Source organism: Phocoena sinus, chromosome 3 (assembly GCF_008692025.1).
Source record: "Phocoena sinus isolate mPhoSin1 chromosome 3, mPhoSin1.pri, whole genome shotgun sequence".
NCBI lineage: Eukaryota > Metazoa > Chordata > Mammalia > Artiodactyla > Phocoenidae > Phocoena > Phocoena sinus.
This window is the reverse complement of record NC_045765.1, coordinates 66,004,372-66,026,351: the sequence shown is the minus strand read 5'-3', so window position 1 is coordinate 66,026,351 and position 21,980 is coordinate 66,004,372. Positions and strand designations below refer to the sequence as shown.

The window sequence follows — 21,980 nt, the reverse complement described above, 5'->3', positions numbered from 1 at the left end:
CTGAAACACTTCATACTATATTCCCCCCTCAATCATATGAATAACTGAAGATATTTCATACCCATAGTGACAGATAAAAATGATTTGTGGCCTTTCGATTTGCATTTTGTTATAATGCTTGTTATTTTGCTAACTTGTTACTTTTATTAGTTCCCAATGGGTTGTTTAATTCTCTTACTGCCATATATTTGAGTTAAAATTCCAACTGTGTTCTGTGGGTTCAAGGCAAGAAAGTCAGCAATTTTACTAGAGACCACCTGGACTGCTCAACCCCGCACAGAAGAATCTCGAATCTTTCAAATTAAACCCCTGCTTCATCTTACTTACCAGGGGCCTGCTGCTTATAGAGGCCCATTTTAGCAGAGCAAGCTAACAAATTAATTCTTGCAATTGGGGATATCTGTTTATGTATCTTTAGCTTTGAACTCATCTTTGAAACCACTTATCCCTCTGTCCATGGGGGTCTCTCCTGACTAGAAGGCACACTGGCCTCTGGCTAGACTCCAGCGTGAGCTGCTTTGGGGTGACTGCCTTGCTTAAGTGCCTATTCCAAGGATCCCAGCAAGAAGAACTGGGATACATCACATAGCCCTGACTTTAAGTTAGACCAAATTCAGTGAAAACCTGTGTGGCTATTTTCGCACTAAATGCTTACAGACAGAAACTCCTGGAAACTTAAAAACGTAGAAATTGAGTGGATACTCCATACATGTTCCTATTTCCACTCATGATCACTTTAAAAACAAGAATTTTAGTTAAGCTGACACGTGTGAAATATTAGAGGATCATTCTTTTGCTTTAAGTTCTGTAGAATTAAACAAGAAGTCCGTGGTGTTAACCAAATAGAGGCTTGGGCCTCATATTTTATAAACAACACAATAAAATCGTTTCACATTGTTTTAATAGCTATCTAAAAAAGTACCATTCCCTATGTTCTGAAGAGTGTGCCTATACTTTATCTCTGTTTATGAATCAATAAATCAGGGCATAACAACTTCTGCAACATTCTTTTTTCTATGAAGAGAAAAGAAGTAAACTAAACTTATGAAGTTATTTTGATTGACTGCCTAACTCATCATTTTGATAATCCTTTCAAACTCTGTCCTTAACTCCTAGATCATTGGTGGTTTTTGCATTTCCCCCACGAGTGTCTATTTGTGGTGTGGCTAAGCATCTGTCTTTAACCTGGCACAAGGCCACAGCAGACTTGCGATGACGTTCAGAGTTGCTTTCCCTCCTTTGAAATTTGTCTTGATTTTCTCAATTCACTAAACTGTCATTAGAAATTTCTTTTCAGAAGATCACCAAGGATAAAATCAGGTTAATTTATTTAGTGGATTGCTCACAGTAAAAGATCTGAAATACACGTGGGGTAATTTAAATGACTACAGAGAAACAGGAAGTACCCCACTGTTTCTCAGCAGGACCACTGTTCCCCTTTCTGTTCTGCTGTGCCAGCATCTAATGTCACACTGTGTTGGATGGTGCCTCTATGAAGGGCATTCAAATGGAGCCAAGAAATTAGGCATATGCTAACTAAGTTAGCCAGCCATTCAAGTAGAGGGTAATGTTCTCTTTGATCAATCTCTCCTTAAAAGGAGAATTTCCATGACTCTATCAAGTGCAAGAAAGGGAGCTGAGTGCCTACAGATTTTATTTTATAAACACTTTTGTATGGAGTTTTCAATAGAATTTGCTGTAACTAGGTACTTTTTCTACCTTAAAATCCTTTAGCCTCTTCATTAAATATGTGACTGGAGAGCACAGATGAATGGTGCTCATTAAGTTGATCTGAATCCCTTTAGATTTATATGAGGGCGATGGATGGGCAATCCTTCAACCCCCAATCAAAAGATACTAAATTACCGATAAAAGCCCTCTGACCTTAACATGTGAAGATGATGATTCTTGACACCATCTTCAGAAACTTAGAATTACACCTAGCAGAAAATTAAAATTATGAAAGCTCTAGTTGAGTTACTATTTAGGTACTTAATATTTTTATTATGTATATTTTCAAATACACACATGTACAGAGACTAGTTTAATGGATCCCCGTGCATCAGTCCTAAGTACTGGTTTTTAAGTTCTAGGGTTTAAAGCTACACTGAAATGCCAGTCTTTATTGTTCGTTCTTTTTACTCAAAGATACTTTAAGGTGAGAAAAGCAGATGCTGTGTAACAAGCGAGTGCTCACCGACACACTGATTCCACTGGTAATGCTGAATATATCCTTGAGGGCAGCCACACCTGTAGCCTCCCAGGATGTTCTGGCAGCCATGCTGGCACCTATGGTTTCCATCACATTCATCAACATCTGCAAAAACAATCCCGGCAAGATCTTTATGTAACCTTTCTTCTACTATTCTTAAATGAACTCCAAACACAGCCTGGGGTAACTATTATCGCAGGAACAAACAAACAAGACATACTGAGGGGCTGTGATTTTTCCAAGTCACATGGTTATTAATCAGTGGTGGTGCAGAGAACAGTTCTGAGATAAGAAACCACATCATTCTTATGCTATCCACCAGCCATGCCACGTCAGTGCTCTAAATAACAACTTAATGTCAGCAAATCAACCATAGCAACCACAAATGTTGTGCATTTTGGATGGATTAACTACATACGGTATGATTTATTTGGTAAATGATATAAATATCTTTGCATTACATATTCCAGTAGGTTCAAAAGTGATTGACATATAATCCTCATTTTTGGGAAGATACAAGCACTACAGAAATACCTAAAAAGTATAATGGTTTGCACACAAAAAATTTTATTACCATTCAAGATTAATTAGATGCAAATTTAAAGTATTCTAAATATGTTATTTTTAGACACGATATAGTATTATGACACATATGGAATAATTTCTTTGTTCAGACATGCATACTCTTCTGGAATGACAACTGAGGCTTTGAAACCTACCCATAAAAAGTGAAATGAAATTGGCATGTCTGATGTATGCATAACAAATTTATATGGATAATTAATAAATGGTATCTTATGTGGATGGTTACAAGCCAAACCCACACATGGCAAGCAGCTGTATGTTCAGAATACTTTCAAAGTCTCAATGACTTCGAATACAAAATATTAAAATAGAAAATTTTTAAACTGAATTTTTCTTGGCGGAAAATTAGATGCATATAAAAGTCCTATAATTCTTAGAGTATATTAAAAAACTTTGAGTAATTCTTAGAGAATATTAACAATTTTGAATATATTTCTAGAATTCAAAATCATATATTTCTAAGAATAATTAATTAAAGGGTGACTAATATCAATAAAGACATAAATTACAATTGTATATAAAAATATAAAGGGGATGTATATGCTCTCAGAATCTCTGGCATGAGCATTTTGTAAAAGCTACCAATCCTAGTACATTTGTCTCATACGCTAGCACTTGCAATAGAAATACTGAAGAACAATATAATATTTTATTGACCACAGGCAAATTCTTATTTTATTCCTACTTAAATGTTCCCTTGGACTTAATAGGAAATACCTATTGTGACAGAGACTTTATAGGAAATGCCCTTTATAGAAAAGAGAGTGAATCAGGAGTCTCAGACCAAATAAAATCGCCATCAGTTTTCCCCAGAGCTTTCTGTACATTTTTTCGGTTCTCTATAATTCGTTCTTTGTCTCACACGTAACAGTTACACATTCAAGTATCATGGAACAGACATCAAATTTTTTTCTGGTATACTCATACACCACTGTAAACTAAATTAGGTACAGAATTCTTTTTCAGTTCAATTCTTTTTTAGATCAGTAATTAGGTAAACAGTTACTTTAGAAGCCAATTTGTACTCACAGAATTTTTGTTTCATCACATTAAGGTTTTCCTCTGCCCCCAAAATGATATATGAAATTTATGAACAAAAACATCAATTTCTGGGTTTTATTTTGTTAATTTTTTTTCTTTTGAGATGATCTCAACTGCTCATTGAGTGGCTTGGAAGTTAAAAGAAAACAGTTTGCTGTATTAGAATAAGAATATTTGAGCAAATAAACTCACCTTCACAGTTCAGTCCCGTGGCATCAAGAGAGAACCCTCTTTGGCATTCGCAGCTGAAACTTCCAGGGGTGTTTTGACAGATTCCTTTTGCTCCACAAAGTGAAGGCTGAGACCCACATTCATTGTTGTCTAGCAAAGCACAAAGTGGGAGAGCGTCAAGCTTCCCAATTATTGTATGACTCAAATTTTACTACATGAAGTAAAAAGTGAAGTATGAAAGCCTAAGTTTCATGATGTGAAAACAGAATTTTCGGGAAATGTATACCATTATTCATGGTCAAGTTAAAGGCAAAAATGGTCAGAAAAAATATATTTCAAGAGATTTGAAATTAGAGCATATTTTGGGGTCAATTGAGGACACGGTTTTCGATAGTACAGACAAAGTCTCTTAACCTGTGTGCCTTCTAACATAAAAAAAAAAAAAACCCAGCATGTTCATTAGCATGTTCTAAATTACAGTGAGCCTTTACTCATATTTTATCTGAACAAACATGGTTATATTTAGAATGCAATATAAAGGCATTGCCTGGAATACGCCTCGTGTGCATGTGCTTGGACTATATAGGATTTTTTCCTTTGGATATTGTTCTAGTGAAAAAAAATCTATTATTAACAACATTTTTAGACCAGTAATTATGAGGGATTGGTTTTAATGTAAATACTGAGCCATTATTCTACCATTTTTTAAGTACAGTTTTAGGCTTCTACTAAAAGTTTGCAAAATTTCTCTTTTGTAGTTTTGTCTTACCAATACAAGCAGTGTGATGCTGTGTGAAACCAGGTGGACATTTACAGGTAAAACCTCCCAGAGTGTTGACACAGAGGAACTGGCAGTTGTGCTGTTTGGTTTGACATTCATCAAGGTCTGCAATGAAAGAGAAGCCTATGAAAATTGGAGCAGAGTTATCTAGCTTTGCCTCCTTTCTCAGGAAGCCACGAGGAGTATTTTGTCTAGATTTTTGTTGGAAGCTTTGTACATATCCATATGCATATGGCAAGGGGTTTCTTTTCACATACTTAAGCAGCATAAATATGATGAGCTACAATGATAGGATGGATAAGGTGATACATACCACAAAGTTTTCTTAAAATAAAAAACTGAAAGGATGAATCATAGTGGTGTTCATGAACTGTTCTCAAAACTAATATCCAAAGGTTATAATTCTTGTATTTAATGCACAGTTTAGTACATGGCTGGTCACTTATTTCTATTAAAGAAGGGATTAAACAAAAATAAAACAGAATCTGAAAATTGATGAAGGTCTTAACACAAACACTGAGTCAGGTTCTCAGGATCCAAATGAAAACACCATCATAAACACCAGAAGAAGCAAAATCACAGCATCTATAATTCTAGTCATAAATGGAACTAGTATTTGAACTATACTGATAGAAAACTCAAAATCTGATTTTGGTTGGATTGGAACTTAATATGGGAAAACACATTTAAATAAATTCACAGAGCAATGTAAGATGCAGACAAGACTAACTATTTTAAAGCTTAAAACACACACACACAGTTGCACTCAAATAAAAATAACTATAAATGTGCAAAATTAAATTGACTCATAACGGTTCACTAAGTAGAGCCAAGGGTCTAATATTGCTTCCTATTATTTTATTCTATTTGTTTTCTGGTATTTCTTGGAAGTAAAACTTCATCTTCTTGAGAATAAACTGTATTTCAAAAATTTAATTAGGAATTTCCTCAGTCCATTATTTTCATACCGATGAGGTTTACTATAAAATTGAACATATGAGTATAGTATTGAAGCTCTTTTAATTATCTAATTTAGTTTGATAATTACTACTAAAACTATGTAAGCAAAAATTTAAATTTACCTATTCATTTTCAATCTTCTGCAGTAAATGTGTAATAAAGATAGTTTAGAGAAATGAAATCTCAGATAAGCAACAAAATAAATATTATTTTAGTTGTTCAAGCTCTTCCTTCACCATAGCTTTCTGTATTATTTAATTTATTTTTCAGTTTGGGTGGTTTGCTGTAAGAAGCAAACCACTGTAACCCGGGTTTTAATTCTCTCTGCCTCCTGGCATGTGTCCTTTGGTAGAATTTTCTATGAATCATAAAATGGTCACTAGGAAGATGTGCTTTAGTGAAGGTGAGATACACAGTATCATCCCTGATTAGCTGACTTTGAATCTGGAAAAAGAGAGGACTCTTTTTTCAGAAGAATGCAGACTCTTCACTCACCTTTGCATGTCTTTCCGTCCTCCTGTAGGACATAGCCCCGAGGACAGGAGCACTGGTAACTCCCCTCCGTGTTCTTGCAGATGAAGTTGCAGGGTTTTGGGGACTGTGAACATTCATCAAGATCTAAGCAAAAGTGATGTGAGGATTAAATTATTGGTTAGAAGGAAAAACCAGTCCCTTTCCTCCCTCCATATTCTCACTTCATCTTTTTCCTCTTCAACTTAAAATGGAAAATAGAAATGAGGCACAGAACAATTTTCTCTAAATTAATTTACCGGTTTACTCTGTCGAGCGTGTCTTGGGCAAATATTATAATATCCGGAACAACTGTCTGGGTTCAAAAAAATACACTAGATTTTTTTAGATTGGTGTACTTTGGTTTACAGCTTGAGAATCATAAACTTAAAGGCTAGAGTTTCTTTCCTTTGACACGTGGATGTGGCAGGATTTCTCAACCTCTCTTAGCTGACACTCCCCTAAGAAGCTTTTGGCATCACAGACTGTGCTGGAAATCTCCCACTTCCCCCTTCAGATGCAGTCCTCACCCTGGTCCACCCTGTTTTCGGGCCCAGGAGGCTGAACTGCACAGACACCATTAGCAGGCTCTCCTGCCCTCTGCCTTCAGGCTGGTCCTTAATTCCTCAATTCCCTCCTCGCAAGATGGGATCAGAGGTCACAGATGCTCTCAAGGCAGGTCTCTGGGCAAAACTTCTTCCCTCTTCTAAGTTTCAATCTTTCCCTCTATCTTTGGCCCAGAGGTGGTACAGCCCCAGCACTCACTATTATCCCTTGCAGTTTCTGCCCACTCTACCCACACCTTTATATACTGTCTCTTTGTCAAAAACAAGTCTCTGTAAACTGTCCTCATTTGAATATGCCACCTTCTTTCTGCTAGGACTCTGATAGCAAATCACCTCCATTTCCCCCATAAAACACATTGATTGATAGCCCACAGAATGCTAAAAGCTCATGATTGATAGCCTAGTCTCTATCACTCTCTTGCCCAAACAAGTGAGTTGAATGTTTACTAAGATTTAGTTTGGTTTTTCTTAACCTTTTCATGCCAGGTACGCTTGTTATTAAAACAAGTTGATGTAAGTTGATGAAATACGAAGGAGAAAAGTTTTTTTTCTTTAATGAAAACTAAATGCTTTGGAAAGACTCAGAAAGGCAAGCTACCAACCCCCTCCAATTGTCATAGAATGGTGTCGATGAGACAATAAAATAAATTAGAAAAAGAGACTGTAAAAATGTAGAAGGTCTCTGTACTGAGACTGCTTTGCAACTGGAAATTTTAGATGATGCTTAATTGGTATATTTTATGCAAAAAAACCACAATGAGACAAGCAAAAAGCACTCTCTCCATACGCAAACACACAATTTCACAATCAAAAGTCCTATTCTTTCATTAAAAGAATGACAAACAAACGTGCCTTTATACATTTTAAATTAAACATAAAATGTTGAAAATATATTTTTAATAATTTCTATGTTTCCCTAGTTGCACAGACTTTTTGATGAATTAAACAATTCTGTGTCTCATATTACTAGACAAGGCCTTGTACAATTCCTATGATATTAAGAACCACACTGCTGAAAGGAATGGCATTTTTTAACAAAATGTACATTCCAAAGCTCCATAATAAAGATACTCTGCTGACAGTAAATGACATGTAGGAAACAACCACCCAGATGCAGAGACGCCTCGCCTCGCCTTACCTACACACGAGGTTCCACTGATGTCTGTGGTGTAGCCAACCTTGCAGAAGCACCGGAAGGAGCCCATGGTATTGATGCACTGACCATTGGTGCAGAGATTTGGCATAACTTTGCATTCATCAATATCTGTGCGCCAAAAACCCCAAGGCAAAAACAAATGTAATTTAATACAGATGCAAGAATAAAACTGGTTAGAAACTAAGAGAAATTAAGGAATTGACAGATCATTAAGAACCAACAATCGCAATTGTGCTGGTGTACCTTTTCATCATTCAGTCCAGTGGCAACGTGGAAGGGAGAGGAAAAAAAAGAATCTGAAGTGATAGGAAGAGGTAAACAAAAGGAAGGCTATGTTTAAAGCCCCACTGAAGTCTACTCGTTCTGCAATCTAAGTATGAATTATTTTTTGGGAATCTAGAAAGCTACCCCTCTGAAGTTCAACTAATTTGGAATTTGTGATAGTATACCATGGATTGGCTTTAAATTCACACTTGTATTAGACTGAAGAAAGTGTTTCATTAGCAAAGTAATCAAGCACAGGGTCGAGAATCTGTATAGTAATAGAGGAAAATGATATTTTTAGGACATTAGTATACTGATTGTACCAAAAAAATGGAAACTACTAATCATTTATGAGACTTGCTGGTTTGTAAATATGTTGCCAACAGAATGAGTCCCTGCGTACACTCAAACAAATGCGTTACACACAAACAAACAAGTAACCTTTATTTAAATGAAGCAAGTATAGTTCAGGAGTTATCCATGGCCTTTGGGGTTAGACAGATATGTTCCATTCCTTGGTCCATCCCTTAAAAAGGCTGTGATCTTGGGAAAATGATTTATCGTTTAAGCTTTGTGCTTCAGTTTCTATCTTTTAAAATAGGAATAATAATAGATTCTGCCTTTTAGATTTAATATGAAGATTATACCTTTCAAAGTCTCTGAAGCATTAGCGAAAAGCATATACAACCACAACATACGCACACATATTTTAGCTATTATTTTACTTCCTTCAAATTAATCTGATTTAATGTTCACTGTGTTAATAATATGCATGAATTTCCTCAACTCCTTACCTCTTCCATCAGTGGTATATCCTGGGCCATGAGGACATATCTTTTTGTACTGGGCAGTTCCAGGAAGTGGGCAGAGCTCACACTGGTGACCCCAGCCTCGCCCCCCATCGCAGCAGCATTCTGACTTTGTGACAAGGTTACGGCTGCTGGATGCCATCTGACACATGGTCTGCAATACCTCTGCAAAGCAGAGTCCCTGTCGATTGTCTGAAATGAGAATGTAGTTAATAGGCATCAATGTCAAGGAACTGACACCTTGGTCTTCAAATTAAATAGGACAATCAATGTTCTCCTTAGAAATACTTTCTTAAAAGCTAAATATTCTTTTAAGACAATGTTTAAGACAATGATTAGAAAGTTTTGTTGGAGATTAATTTCATGGAGTGTTCTTTCACTAAACACAGTTTATTAAATTTAATAATAAGTGAAACTATATTTAAGAAATAGATTGGGGATTTTTCTTTTTTTTTCATCTGCAGCTAAGTGATAGTAAACTACCATTCCTGTAGAATCCAGATAAAAGGAAAATCAAAGAAAATTATTTCCCTTTAATAAGCAAATGAGCAACAGGATTTGTTTTTGAAAAGCAAATTCTAGACTATGTTATAATTTTGGTACATATTCAATCTAATCTCCTGTATTTTAGACATCTAAAATACTGTTCAAACATTGGATTAAGTAGTTTTTAAATTATAAATAAAGGGATTTCAATGATATAAGTAGGCAAAGAGATCTTTTATGTGGTTTTAAGAACCATCCTAATGAACTATTAATAATATGAACAGAAAAGAATACTTTTTCTGTAGGTTATCTTTTCTATTTCCAAAAAGGTCTAGATTTAAGACAATAGCCAATTTCTTGACTAATAATTTCCTAGGATTTGAAGCAGATGACAGCATTTTGAGAACAATCTGATGTAGTTGAAATGTTCTATTTTTGCACCAAATCCAGTGATGAGTGCTAGTTCTCTGTTTGCCTTAAATTGTACTACTCCATACTTTTACACCTGCTCATAATTAACTAAAATGGTTTATGATGTATGCATGTTATCATTAAAATGTCTGAGACTTATATTTTCCAAAAGAAAATATTTTGTAAAACATTTTCCTGTACCATAAAATAAAAATCAACTTTCACTGCATTTTTGAAATGTGGCATATTCTTTAATATCATTAATACAGCAAAGCTTACCTTACATAGCAAATATTTTCTTTTGGAATTAAATCATCCCCTGATGTAAGTTTTACTAAAGTCACATTTTCCATAGAGCTTAATTAATCTTAATTTTGGAAAGACCATTTAAGATGGTTATTTACATTAAGCATAGATGTAGGTACAACACATACATATACAAATATGTCATTTTAATAGATGTCTACCTTTAAGGAAGAGGTATGTGGATTATTACTCAGATTGGGGAATCTGTTTAGCAGACAAGGATACATATGTAGAACTCTTCTGTGATGATGTCACAAAACAGATGTTTCATTTACCAAGTAAAATATACTCGTTTATCAACTTACCAAGGCATTCAGTGCCTGAAGAGCTTGACTGAAAGCCTTCATTACACTCGCACCTATAGCTCCCAATAGTGTTAACGCAACGCCCATTTTCACAGATTCCTGGCTTGGTCCTGCATTCATTTTCATCTTTAGAAAAGCAAATAATGTGAATCATGAGTAGACTATAAAATTGTAATTTACAAGTTTATCTTCTAATGGGTTATATCATACTTAAAACTTCCTCACCAAAATACTAATATGATAGAATACTAATTTATTTTTAAATATACCTCATCCTTCCAAGACGGGTTCTTGGTTAACAAAGTGTTTTTTTCCCTTTCTTTCTTTTCCTCTTCCTCTTTTCGGGGAAGAGGTGATATTTGATGGAGAATAAGAAAATTGGCCTCCAAAAGGGATTACTGACAAGGAGAGAAAGAACTTTGGGGAAGAGGATGCCAATTTATGTGATATGAGAGAGAGGCTGAGGGCGGGAGAGGGGGGGTAGGTGTTAGGGAGAGGTGGAGAGTAGGGTAAAAGGGCACTTATGCCATGGATAAAGGACAAGTTCCTAGACTGCCTTTGAGTAAAATCACAGGAGTGGAGCAGTGTGTTAAGGGCGGCTAATGGAAGAAGGAATTTAGGCCGTACTGCTCTTTTGATTGGTGATAAATAAATAAATATATTAGAGCAAAATTGTTTTATTAAAATCCCTATATACTTACTTATTGTGTTTATTTGATATTTTGTATATTTTGTTTGAGGTATTTTTCAAATCAATGTTGTCAGAAGCATGAGAACTCATGACAATTAAATCCTTCTGATTAATTGCTCCCTTCATGTCTATACTTTTCAATCTTCAATCTGTTAATATTTATTTTGCATGTGCTTGCTTTTTATTAGCATTTGCCTTGAATATCTTGTCCTACCCCTTTATTTTCAATCTAGCTCACATTTTGATTTGGTACGTTTCTTGTAAAAAGCACCAAGCTGCATTGTAAAAGAATTTTTAAAAGTACATTTGCCTTTTAACAGAAATTTGAACTATTTCCAAACTGATATGTTTGGACTCTTGCCTGCCATTTTATATTATTTTATATTTACCATGCTATTGCCCCCTTCTCTCAATATTTCTTCGATCAGTCTAGTTTTCTCTGCCCTCCTCTCATCCCTAACTCATGTCTGGAAGTTGTAATCTTCTATTCTTCCAGTGGTAACCATGAAACAACTTCAACATACACTTTAATGAATATTTTTCTATTAATATCAAGAGGTATCTGTTTCAAAAGCTTCTGACCATAACGAGTACCTTGGTATGACTTCTTTCTCTTCTCTCCCTGTGTCACCTGCCATGTTGATGTGGTCGAGAAATTTTGGTTTGTTATGTTTTTGTTTTTATTGACCACCAGCATCTATTTAAACCACATAATAAGCGTTACTGGTTTCTTGGCTTACCATTGCTTCACGTATACTACTACTTCCTCTTGAATTAACTTTAAAAAATATATTGGAATATAATTTGGTAATCATTTCAGAGAGGGTACGTGGGTGATAAATATTCTACAACACATTTCTGACAATGCTATATTTTTGTTTGCTTTATCACTAGATTGGATATAAAATTTTAGTTCAAAATTATTTCTCCTTCGAATGTTTTGAAAATACTGATGCCCCACTGTTTTCTTTTACCCAGTATTAAGGTTCATTTGTAGGGAATCTGGTTTTGCTCTCTTGGAAGCTTTAAGGATTTTCACTTGCTCTTATTGTTCTGAAACTCACTGTGATGTTTCTTGTTAAAGATATATATTTTTTCTTTTAGGAAACTTATTGCATAAGTTTTAAAGTATACGCAAAAGTATTAAACTGAGTTATGGATTTAAAAAATTGTACAGTGTTTCTTATTTCTAGAATCTGAGGGTTCAAGGTCTACCTTCTTGATCTCATCCTGTCCCTAATGTTGATACCATTATTTTGATTAGTATTTTAGTTGTCTGATTTGAATTACTTTTTTCAAGAAGGGCTTTTGTTGGATATACTGAGTGAGTTCTGCCATGTTTGATGATATATAGTGCAGCTTTTATACTTGAAAGATAACTTGATGTATCTTAAAGTCTTGGATTACTTTTGCTTTCACACCTTTGGCACTGAGAATCCCTGAGATAACTTGACAAAAAGAAATTACAATGGGGACTTCCTTGGTGATGCCGTGGTTAAGAATCCCCCTGTCAATTGCAGGGAACATGGGTTCGATCCCTGGTCTGGGAAGATCTCACATGCCGTAGAGCAACTAAGCCTGTGCGCCACAACTACTGAAGCCTGCACGCTGCAACTACTGAGCCCACGTGCTGCAACTACTGAAGCCTGCGTGCCTAGAGCCTGTGCTCTGCAACAGAGAAGCCACCGCAATGAGAAGCCCGCGCACTGCAACGAAGAGTAGCTCCCACTGGCCGCAACTAGAGAAAGCTCGCACGCAGCAACAAAGACCCAATGCAACCAAAAAAAAAAAAAAATTACAACAGATCTCATGCATAAGAAGAAGTCAGAATTGTAACAGTGTCTTCCATACATGTTATTTCTACCCTTTCATACACTTTGAGAAACATATATTACTCTATAAACATGACTTAGGAGTCTAGGTTTAACTTGGTTTTCAGATCTTGTAAGAACAGTGTTTTCAGATCTTAGAAAAACAGTGTTTTTGAAAGAACCACTGCATAACCAAACCTCTAAGGTGATCTATTTTAACTTTATTAAGTAGTGGATTTCGAATGAAATATCTATTAGATTAAAAGAAACTATGAAATCCAATTATAATCTGATGGGTTGTTGCAGACATTTAAAAATTAATTTAATATTACATATGTAATTCAGGAATTCACTCTTTTGTAAAAAATTAAAATTGACACATACAGTTGAATTCACTTCAGACCAGTAACCTCTAATAGCGTCCCTGGATGTAATTCTTTTTTTACGAATTGGTGTTTATATCCTTTTTCTCTTAAATTTTTGCCCACTAATTTTAGCATCCATCTGGATCTTGTCTGCTTTAATGTTATGTTTTTTGTAATTCAAAACGTATAACTGAAACACATCTAAAAAGACCTGATTGCTACAAATCTTAGATTTATTTTCTTTCTTTTTTAAAAATTTTCCTGACAATGCAAACAAATGTTGGGAAATTTCTCTTGAGCGTAAGATTTTCCAAGTTGCCACAGAAACCTAGTAACGATAGAAAAGATTAATAATATTTTACAGTTTGCATATTGTATAATGAACCTAATAGAGTCTTTTAATTTTTAATCTATTTGGCTATTTGCAGAGAAAATAATACACCATATTTTTCCAGTTTGATAGCTAAAATTCAGATTTTTCTGGTTGCTGAATACAGTAAAATGATATAATTACCTTATATCCCTCTTGATTCGTGTTATATCATCAATCTTACTACTTTCAAATCATTTTTCTCTCCTAATAATATTCATTACACCAAATTTATTAAATATTCACAATGCCTTAAGTCACACAAATCATATTTTGCTTTTGCATGCACATCTTGTAACTGAATATATGTTACCAATAGTGAGAACCTGGAGTGTAATTTGTTGTGGAAGAAAGCATGCTGGCCTTGGGGAAAAGCTTTTGTATTCCAATATGATGTTGCAATATAAACACAAAAATAAAGAATTAATGGTTAAAAATAAATAAATAAATCTTTTCCTGTGTATTTACTGGCTTGCATATGTACCTACAGAAAAAATATTGTATGATTTACAATTTTCTTTAAAATATGACACATTGTATATATTATTCTGTAACCAAATATTTAGAGTTATTTTTACTTCAGTACATACACATATCTATTTTATTCCTTTTAACTGCTCTGTAAGGTTTCATAGCATTGCCATGCCACATTTATTTAGCTGTCGTCCTGTGATGGGCATTTAGGTTGTTTCCTACTCTTTTTTGTTGTTGTTGTTGTTGTTACTACAACCAAAATTTAGTGGACATCCTCATGTTTCTTTTCTTATGGTAGATTCATTTTTAAAAACAACTTTACTGAGGTATTATTTTCTGGCTATAAAATTTCCATTTTTAAGTGTACAATTCAGTGATTTTTAGTAAATTCTGGAGTCGTACAGTCATTGCCACAATCCAGTTTTAAAACGTTTCCATTTCCCAAAAGGATCCCCAGCAACCGTTTACAGCCACTCTCCATTCTGACTCTTAGCACCAGGCAATCACTAATAGATTTATTTTAAGAAATACTATTATTATGTTATTTTTTCCCAAATAAGAAATTATTAGTAATCTTCAAATGTTCCTCCAAAAATATCCACATTTTTCCAGGTATTGGAGGTTAAAAAGGGAGCACAGCAGATTCTTAATTAAAGAAGGGGAGACACTTATTCTCAAGAAGGAGGAAGACTGTGTCGTGGGTTGCAGTGCCTCAGGCGACAACACTTTAGGGAATAAGTGCTGAGATACTGGATGGGGTGGCCATGACCAGCTTACACGGTGTGATACTTCAGTACTCATCATAAAATCATAACATTTCAAATTCCTGAGGTGATGTTAGAGCCCCAGCCCTACCTCCTCCCTTTATAGAAGAATTAACTGAGGTCCAAAAACATTAAAAAATATGGCTAAGTCACAGAAATACCCAGCCTGTAACAGAGTTCTGGAGATTACCTGCCTCATTACTCTCCTCATTCATGGAGTGATACAAAAGCGAGAATATTAACTCATACTTTTAATTTTGCTACATAAGTAAGTAGCATTGTTTCAAGGAGTTTTTTTCCACACTTCTAAATTTAATGATTTAGATTTACAAGACAGAGAATTATGATAAACATGAGGGCATATATTCTAGGACAAGCATCATCTCCACTGTATTATCCAGAACCTACTGTATTAGCATGGACCCTGAGATCGAAGAAATCTAGCTATATAGCACAGCCTTATAGCTGTGAAAATAGAATAGAAACAGCTAATAGAAACAGCTGGAAAATAGCTGGCTTGCAGTTAGGATGATTTGGGAATAGCGCTGTAAATCTGTCTTGGAGTAGAAGTATTAAATAAAAAGACACCATCCCATAAAGCCTTACCTACACAGCCTTCTCCATCAGGCCTTCGGGTCATCCCAGGCGGGCAGATGCACATGAAGGTGCCAATCAGATTCTTACACATCATGCCCCTAGATTCACAGTCATGTAGCCCTTCAGCACATTCATCCAGGTCTATAAAATATTTTTAACAGGAAAAACATAGAAGTAAGAAATTTTCAGGAACAGGCTATTGTTTAGTATTTTTAAGTCACTATTTTGGTCTTCTGGCTCTTATTATGTAACAGAGAAAGGAGGAGCCCAGTCTTTTTCAACCGTTGGCTGTATTCTAGATTTATAAAATTTCAGCATTGGTCCTAAAGATAAGAAGTTCAGGAAAGGGCTATCTTTGCTTTAATAAGAGCTCAAGAGTGTGACATCTTATTTTTGACTTGACTGGACAGACCATCAAGTATCTTGTTATCTAGATATGGAAATCTACCAGAAATGTTGTCAGATACATTTCTCTAAAGCTCTAGAAGAAGATAGCTGAGAACCATAAACTCATTAAAATATATTTCCAGCATGGCAAATAAAGTGCTAACTACTCCCCTGTCTGTGGCCTTACCTTTGCACATCTTCTGGTCTTCCCTGAGGGCATAGCCAATTGGGCATGTGCATTCGTAGGACCCGAAGGTGTTCATGCAGCGGAAAGCACACAACAGGGGGTTCTGGGCACACTCATTGATATCTGATCAAGAAAACAGGCAGGCATGTGCTCAGCCTAGAGTTCTAATTACTTGCTCAAATAAACACTGATGTATTTGCACCTAACTAATCCTCCAACAAATAACAACTATAAACTCTGAAAAAAATACAAAAACAACACCTCAAGTGGTTTTTAGTGGTAAACTGAAAGTCAGCAAACAACAGGCAAAGAATAGGTTCTCAAATATTTTTTTCCTGTGGATAGCACCAGTCCTGACAGCAGCACCTGGCAGCTACATCTTCAGTAGAACCTTTCTGAGCTTCTGTCCAGGAGGATTCAGGGAAGGGAGCCTTGGGGCAACCAAGGCTGCTGAAGAATGAGGAGGAATCCCGGAAATGAGAGGACCACAGGTAGAGAAATACCTTTTTCATTTTTTTGCACAAACGCAGCCCAAGTTGCTGACTTAACCATGCATGTGTAGGCCAAAATCAAAGAAGCTAGCCACTAGGGTTTAAAGAACAGAACTGAAATCTGAACCATTGTCTTCCATAGGCCTGACAGTCCACTTTTATGTTTATCCAAGTTAACTGCCTGCTAAGACAAAAGTGTCAATATTCTTCAAAATAATATAACTGATTCCAGAAGACATCATTCACAATATCCAGGGCATAATCCAAAATTACTTAGGAACCAGGAAAATGTGACCCAATCTCAAGGGAAAAGATAAGCAACTGACGCCAACTCTGAGAGGACCAAGATGCTGGAATTATCAGACAAGGGCTTTAAAGTAGCTTTTGTAACTAGGCTCACTGAGATAAAGAAAAATATGTTTGTGATGAATATAATCATCAATAGAACGTCAGAATAGTATAAATAAAAGCTGAGACATGAAAAACACTTTCTATATCAAGAAGAAATAATACTAAAGAAAAGTATCACTTGCCTTCACAATTCATCATGGGCCCTGGCTCAAAGCCTTCATTGCAGTTGCATTCAAAACTCCCAATAACATTGGTGCACGTCCCATTTCCACAGGGATTGCCAATTGAACATTCATCGGTATCTGAAAAAGAAGAATAAGAAAGTGCCACAAAATCTGGAGAAGGTTTAGTTTTATAGGAGTATGCCCATGAATATCCATCTGGCCCTCACACATGTCCCAGATCTGTGCAGGGCACACATGACTCTTGCAACCCCCCTTGGCCTTGGCTGGCTGGCCTTTATGCAGGGCAGAGAACCCCGAGAGATCAAGTGTGCAATGATCTGAGCCTTCAGACAGCCGTGGCTTGCCCTAAAAAAAAACACAAACCCAGGGAGGGATGTGGTCTTCTGCCACCAGAGCAGAAGTGGAAAGTCATAAAGTAAAATGGATCTCTTTCCCAGTTAGTGGTTTTGGCAATTGTAAATCTCTAGACACATCAGAGTTTGTATATTTGGTTGAAGGCAGAGGTTGGGCAACTCTCCCCATCTTCACATAAACCAGGTCTACTGGAAAATGTAGAATGGGAGAAGAAAGAGCAGTTACTAGCTACTTATCCTGGCTTTGTAAATCCCGCTGCCACCCATGGTGCCTGAGAGACCTTTTGCTGAATATAAGAAAGAAAACAGAACTTTCAAAGTGTGAAATGTGGAGTCAGCACTTACCCACACAGCGTACTCCAGTGTAATCAAGGTTGTAACCCATTGGACATTCACAGCGAAAAGACCCATCTGTGTTGATACACTGACCATTTGAACAAATGCCAGGGCTCTCAAGACATTCATTGACATCTAAAATACAGAATCACCCATGAACTCTCTTACAGAAAAAGATATGCCCAAACTGTATATATCTATTCAAAAGAGGCTTAAAAATTTTAAAACATATAAACAATTCTTTTATCAGAGAAATATATAATGTATTTCACATGTTACAACATAGTCTTATGATAAATATAGTGCATATGATAACTATATAATAAATATTGTATTTGTGCATTAAATGCAATATACTATGTTATACAGTAAAATCAGCATGATTATAAAATAAATGTACAAAAATTTACTTATGTAAGACTATAAAAATAAAATATATCAAACCACACCTTCACGGGTATCATGAAGACTAGGAACAGTTCCATGGCCATAGGGACACAAATCCTGGAATGCCACTACAGAGAAAAACACAAATTACCCCTTAACAAAGAGTCTCAACTATCAGAGAACTTAACTGATTACTGATAATACATGAAATTAGGCTTACTTCTCCTCTACAAGGCTGTTTTTAGTAAGAGTCTTTCTATTTTTATAATTTATTGCAAAAGCAATGCTGAGCATATTTAGAGAAGGTCACCTGAGCTTGTCCAGCTCCTCCCAGAGTACCACCTATGGAGGGTGTCTGCTTCTGTCTGCTTGCTTGTTTAATGTTGGTCAGCCAAAGAGCCTCTCTGCCCATTACACACAGAAGCTACCTCTGGCCTACAGACCAGGCCAGTTCCAAGACTGCTGGAACAATTGTACCCTTCAGCTGTGCTAACTAGATCTGTGAGGTTCTTGGTCTATTCCTGCAAATGGCTATTGTGCTGACTCAGCTTCTCAGAACTTCACATAAGAGGCTGGGAGCCACAGCGTGGGATACAATACCCATGTGGGACTCCCGCAGCAATCTAGAATATAATTTTCATCCCCTCCTTGGATCTCTTGCCCTGCACCTCTCAAATTCATTCCTTTCAAAACAAGTAATACTAGCCTTGGTGGGAGAAATGAAATAACGTGGTAACTCCCTGCATGTACACATGTTGAATACAAAAGTTCCTGAGACTAGGTTGCTCACTGAACCATTAAAGTTTATAAGTGAGGGGATAATTTCATCCTCAAAATATTCATAAATTACATAGTCCAACTGGGTTCCGCCAGACAGTCCCAAACTAGTGCAAAGTGGCATTTTATGTAGTTGTTGCTCTTACCTTCATCATCTTTGGGGCACAGCTCACAGGGGTCTCCCCATCCCTCTCCTGGCATCTTACTACAGCAGCATTTCGCCTTTGTGGTATTGAAAGCTTTGGGTACGGAACACTTTCCATTTTCAAAGTTTGTGAAACAGAAGCTCTGGCGAGTATCTAATCAAGAAAGCAAACATCACAGATCTCCTTACTGGTCATTTTAAAAGATGGAATAATTTGTACATAACTCTGTTTCCAACAGAACATTTCTCATGGGCTGAACACGTGATGCAGATTAGATTAGCAGTTAAAAGATAGGTCTGGAAATCCTCAATTGCTGATAACACTTGCCAGTTTAAACTGACCGCTCTGTAAAATTATATTTAATTATTTACAATATTTTAATAATGTGCTTAGGAAATGTGACAAATTATGCTCAATATTAAAATAATTTCCATGTCTTTTTTTCCCCCACTGTTACATTATAGCCTAACAAAATCAATCTAGGTAATTTTCAGTAAGTTACATCATATCAGAAGCAACTCCTCACCAATGTACAAAACATCTATGCCAACAACAGAATGAAAATGATGAAACAAGAAAACAATTTTTCTTTTAGTATGAAGTTTTTTTAAAATGTAGAAACAGAGCCAATGATTCAAAGTGCCTTAAAAATTGTCCAGTGCATATACATCTGAGACCTACATTTTAAACTTACAGATGATGTATTTGCCAGAGACATATATTTTTAGTGACAAACACTGAATCATGGCTTACTGTCTAGCTTTGAAGTTTAAGGGCCAATTATGACAGAGAAGCCATTTCAAAACTTACCGAAGCATCTCCGTCCATTATCAGACAATACAAAACCAGGGGGACAGATGCACTGGAAGCCCCCAGGAGTATTGGTGCAGGAACCGAAAAGACAGATGTTGGGATCTTCATCACATTCATTTATATCTGCAGAAGAGCAGGATAATTTATTGATTGAATCAAATCAAAACATTGTTCAATATTTGAAAATAAATAATTTGTCCACACTCTAACAGTCCACTAGCCATTGGATATTTAATATGAAACAATACATTGTATTATGTATACGTTTAACTTATCTTTAAAAAATAAAGTGTTACTGCCTCAAAAGTCAAAGATTACATCCAGTTTCAATCAACCATAGCCCCAGACTCCCAAGTCGGTCTCTAGCTCTCCAGACTTGACCCCTGGGGGTGTTTTTACATCCACCTGCCTACCTGACAGGACCACTTCAATGTCTCACAGGCATCGCATCCTCAGCAATGGTCCCCTTCTATGATGCCCCTCTCAGCAATCCACACTGGGGACCTGGAATCACATTTATTCCTCTCCCTGACCTTTCAACTTTCACATGCAAGCAGCATGTGGCCTGTAATTTCTATCTCCTCTCTACATTCAAACTCAACATCATTTGCCGCCTGGATTATTGCAAATCTCCCAGCTGGACTGCTGCATCTCCTTCTCTCCTCTTCACACTGCCACCAGGGCTGGTTTTCTAAAACACACACCTATTTTGAAAATCTGTGCCTGTGGAACTAGGGGAACTCAGACATGTGTTGAGAATTTTATCATTTCCACCTGACCCCAGAATGGTTCCTTAAAATATACAAGGATTCCTTACCAGCAATGTTTGGCCTTTTTTCATTGGAAGTGCTTATTTAATGGGTTGTTTTAACTAAATGAATAAACATTACACAATTTCAGGCACATTAGAACATAAGCTCCATGAGGACTTATGTGATGTGTCTCTTATGTGATGTGTCTGTGTGTCTGGATCACTGCTGTACCCTCAGCTTAGTCTAGCACAGTGTCTGGCACATTCTACATTCTCAATTTGTATTTGCAGAATTTTAATGAGTGAGTCGTACCACATTGTTTCTAAAGCAACCTGCAGTGCTCCATACTGCCTGCAACACTGAGTGCAATCTTCTGAGCTGGCCAATCGATGCCCCTTACCACGTCTGTGCTGCCCCTCTTTTCAAAATGCCTCTCTGTTCCATTTCCTTCTTTGATTAGTAAATTTCTATCCAACATTTCAGAGACACCTCAAATGTCACCAATCCTTTGTGACAGGCTTCCTGACATGCCATCCTCTCACCACCACCATCATTATTCACAGCCTCCTACTGTGATCCCACATCCTGAACAGACCCCAGTACAGTGTCCGTCATGCTGAATTGTAAGGATATCTTTACAAAATGGGGTTTCTTATGAAATATGTCTTTTCTCTTAGGCAGTAAGTTACCTGTAGGAAAAAAACTTCCTTTTTGCGTTTCCAGCACCTAAAAGATGCTGTGTCCACTGTAATGTCCACTGAATGTCAGGATGGATTTATATGTGTGTGTGTGTGTGTGTGTGTGTGAGTGTACATATAGTCACGTTAGAAAGCATGTCACCTAGGAAAATTGGTAGAAGAGATTCTATTGATAGGATGAAGGAAATATTCTTACAGTGAAGTAAGTTAGTTAAAAACCCATTCTTTCGACATGTGAAATAGTGATGTTGTTTATCAGTGGATAAAGAAATACTCCTGAGGTTTAAAAATATGTAAGTGAATCATAGATTTTTTTCACTAAGAAAAAAGGTAGCTAAGTCTTTCTGATACAAAGAGACATATGCATTTCTATTTCCTCCTTATGGCTGACACACTGCTGCTATCCTTGCTCCATAAAGAGATGAATCACAGGGATGTTGAAGAATTGAGATTAAATATAAACAAAGAAAATGAAAGAAAGG

The 21,980-nt window shown here is 36.3% G+C and overlaps 1 protein-coding gene across 1 annotated transcript in view; it reads right to left on the bottom strand.

The window, feature by feature from the left end:
* FBN2 (fibrillin 2) overlaps nt 1-21,980 on the bottom strand; it is a 247,569-nt gene that overhangs the window by 7,910 nt on the left and 217,679 nt on the right. The window contains exons 49-62 of the mRNA XM_032626668.1: nt 20,046-20,171; nt 19,236-19,388; nt 18,375-18,440; nt 17,935-18,060; nt 17,234-17,353; nt 16,210-16,332; nt 15,645-15,776; nt 10,564-10,689; nt 9,041-9,247; nt 7,965-8,090; nt 6,246-6,368; nt 4,779-4,895; nt 4,031-4,159; nt 2,198-2,317 (exon numbers count right to left, since the gene is read on the bottom strand). Coding sequence (XP_032482559.1) covers nt 2,198-2,317; nt 4,031-4,159; nt 4,779-4,895; nt 6,246-6,368; nt 7,965-8,090; nt 9,041-9,247; nt 10,564-10,689; nt 15,645-15,776; nt 16,210-16,332; nt 17,234-17,353; nt 17,935-18,060; nt 18,375-18,440; nt 19,236-19,388; nt 20,046-20,171 — 1,794 coding nt within the window. The remainder of the gene's footprint in view (nt 1-2,197; nt 2,318-4,030; nt 4,160-4,778; nt 4,896-6,245; nt 6,369-7,964; nt 8,091-9,040; nt 9,248-10,563; nt 10,690-15,644; nt 15,777-16,209; nt 16,333-17,233; nt 17,354-17,934; nt 18,061-18,374; nt 18,441-19,235; nt 19,389-20,045; nt 20,172-21,980) is intronic.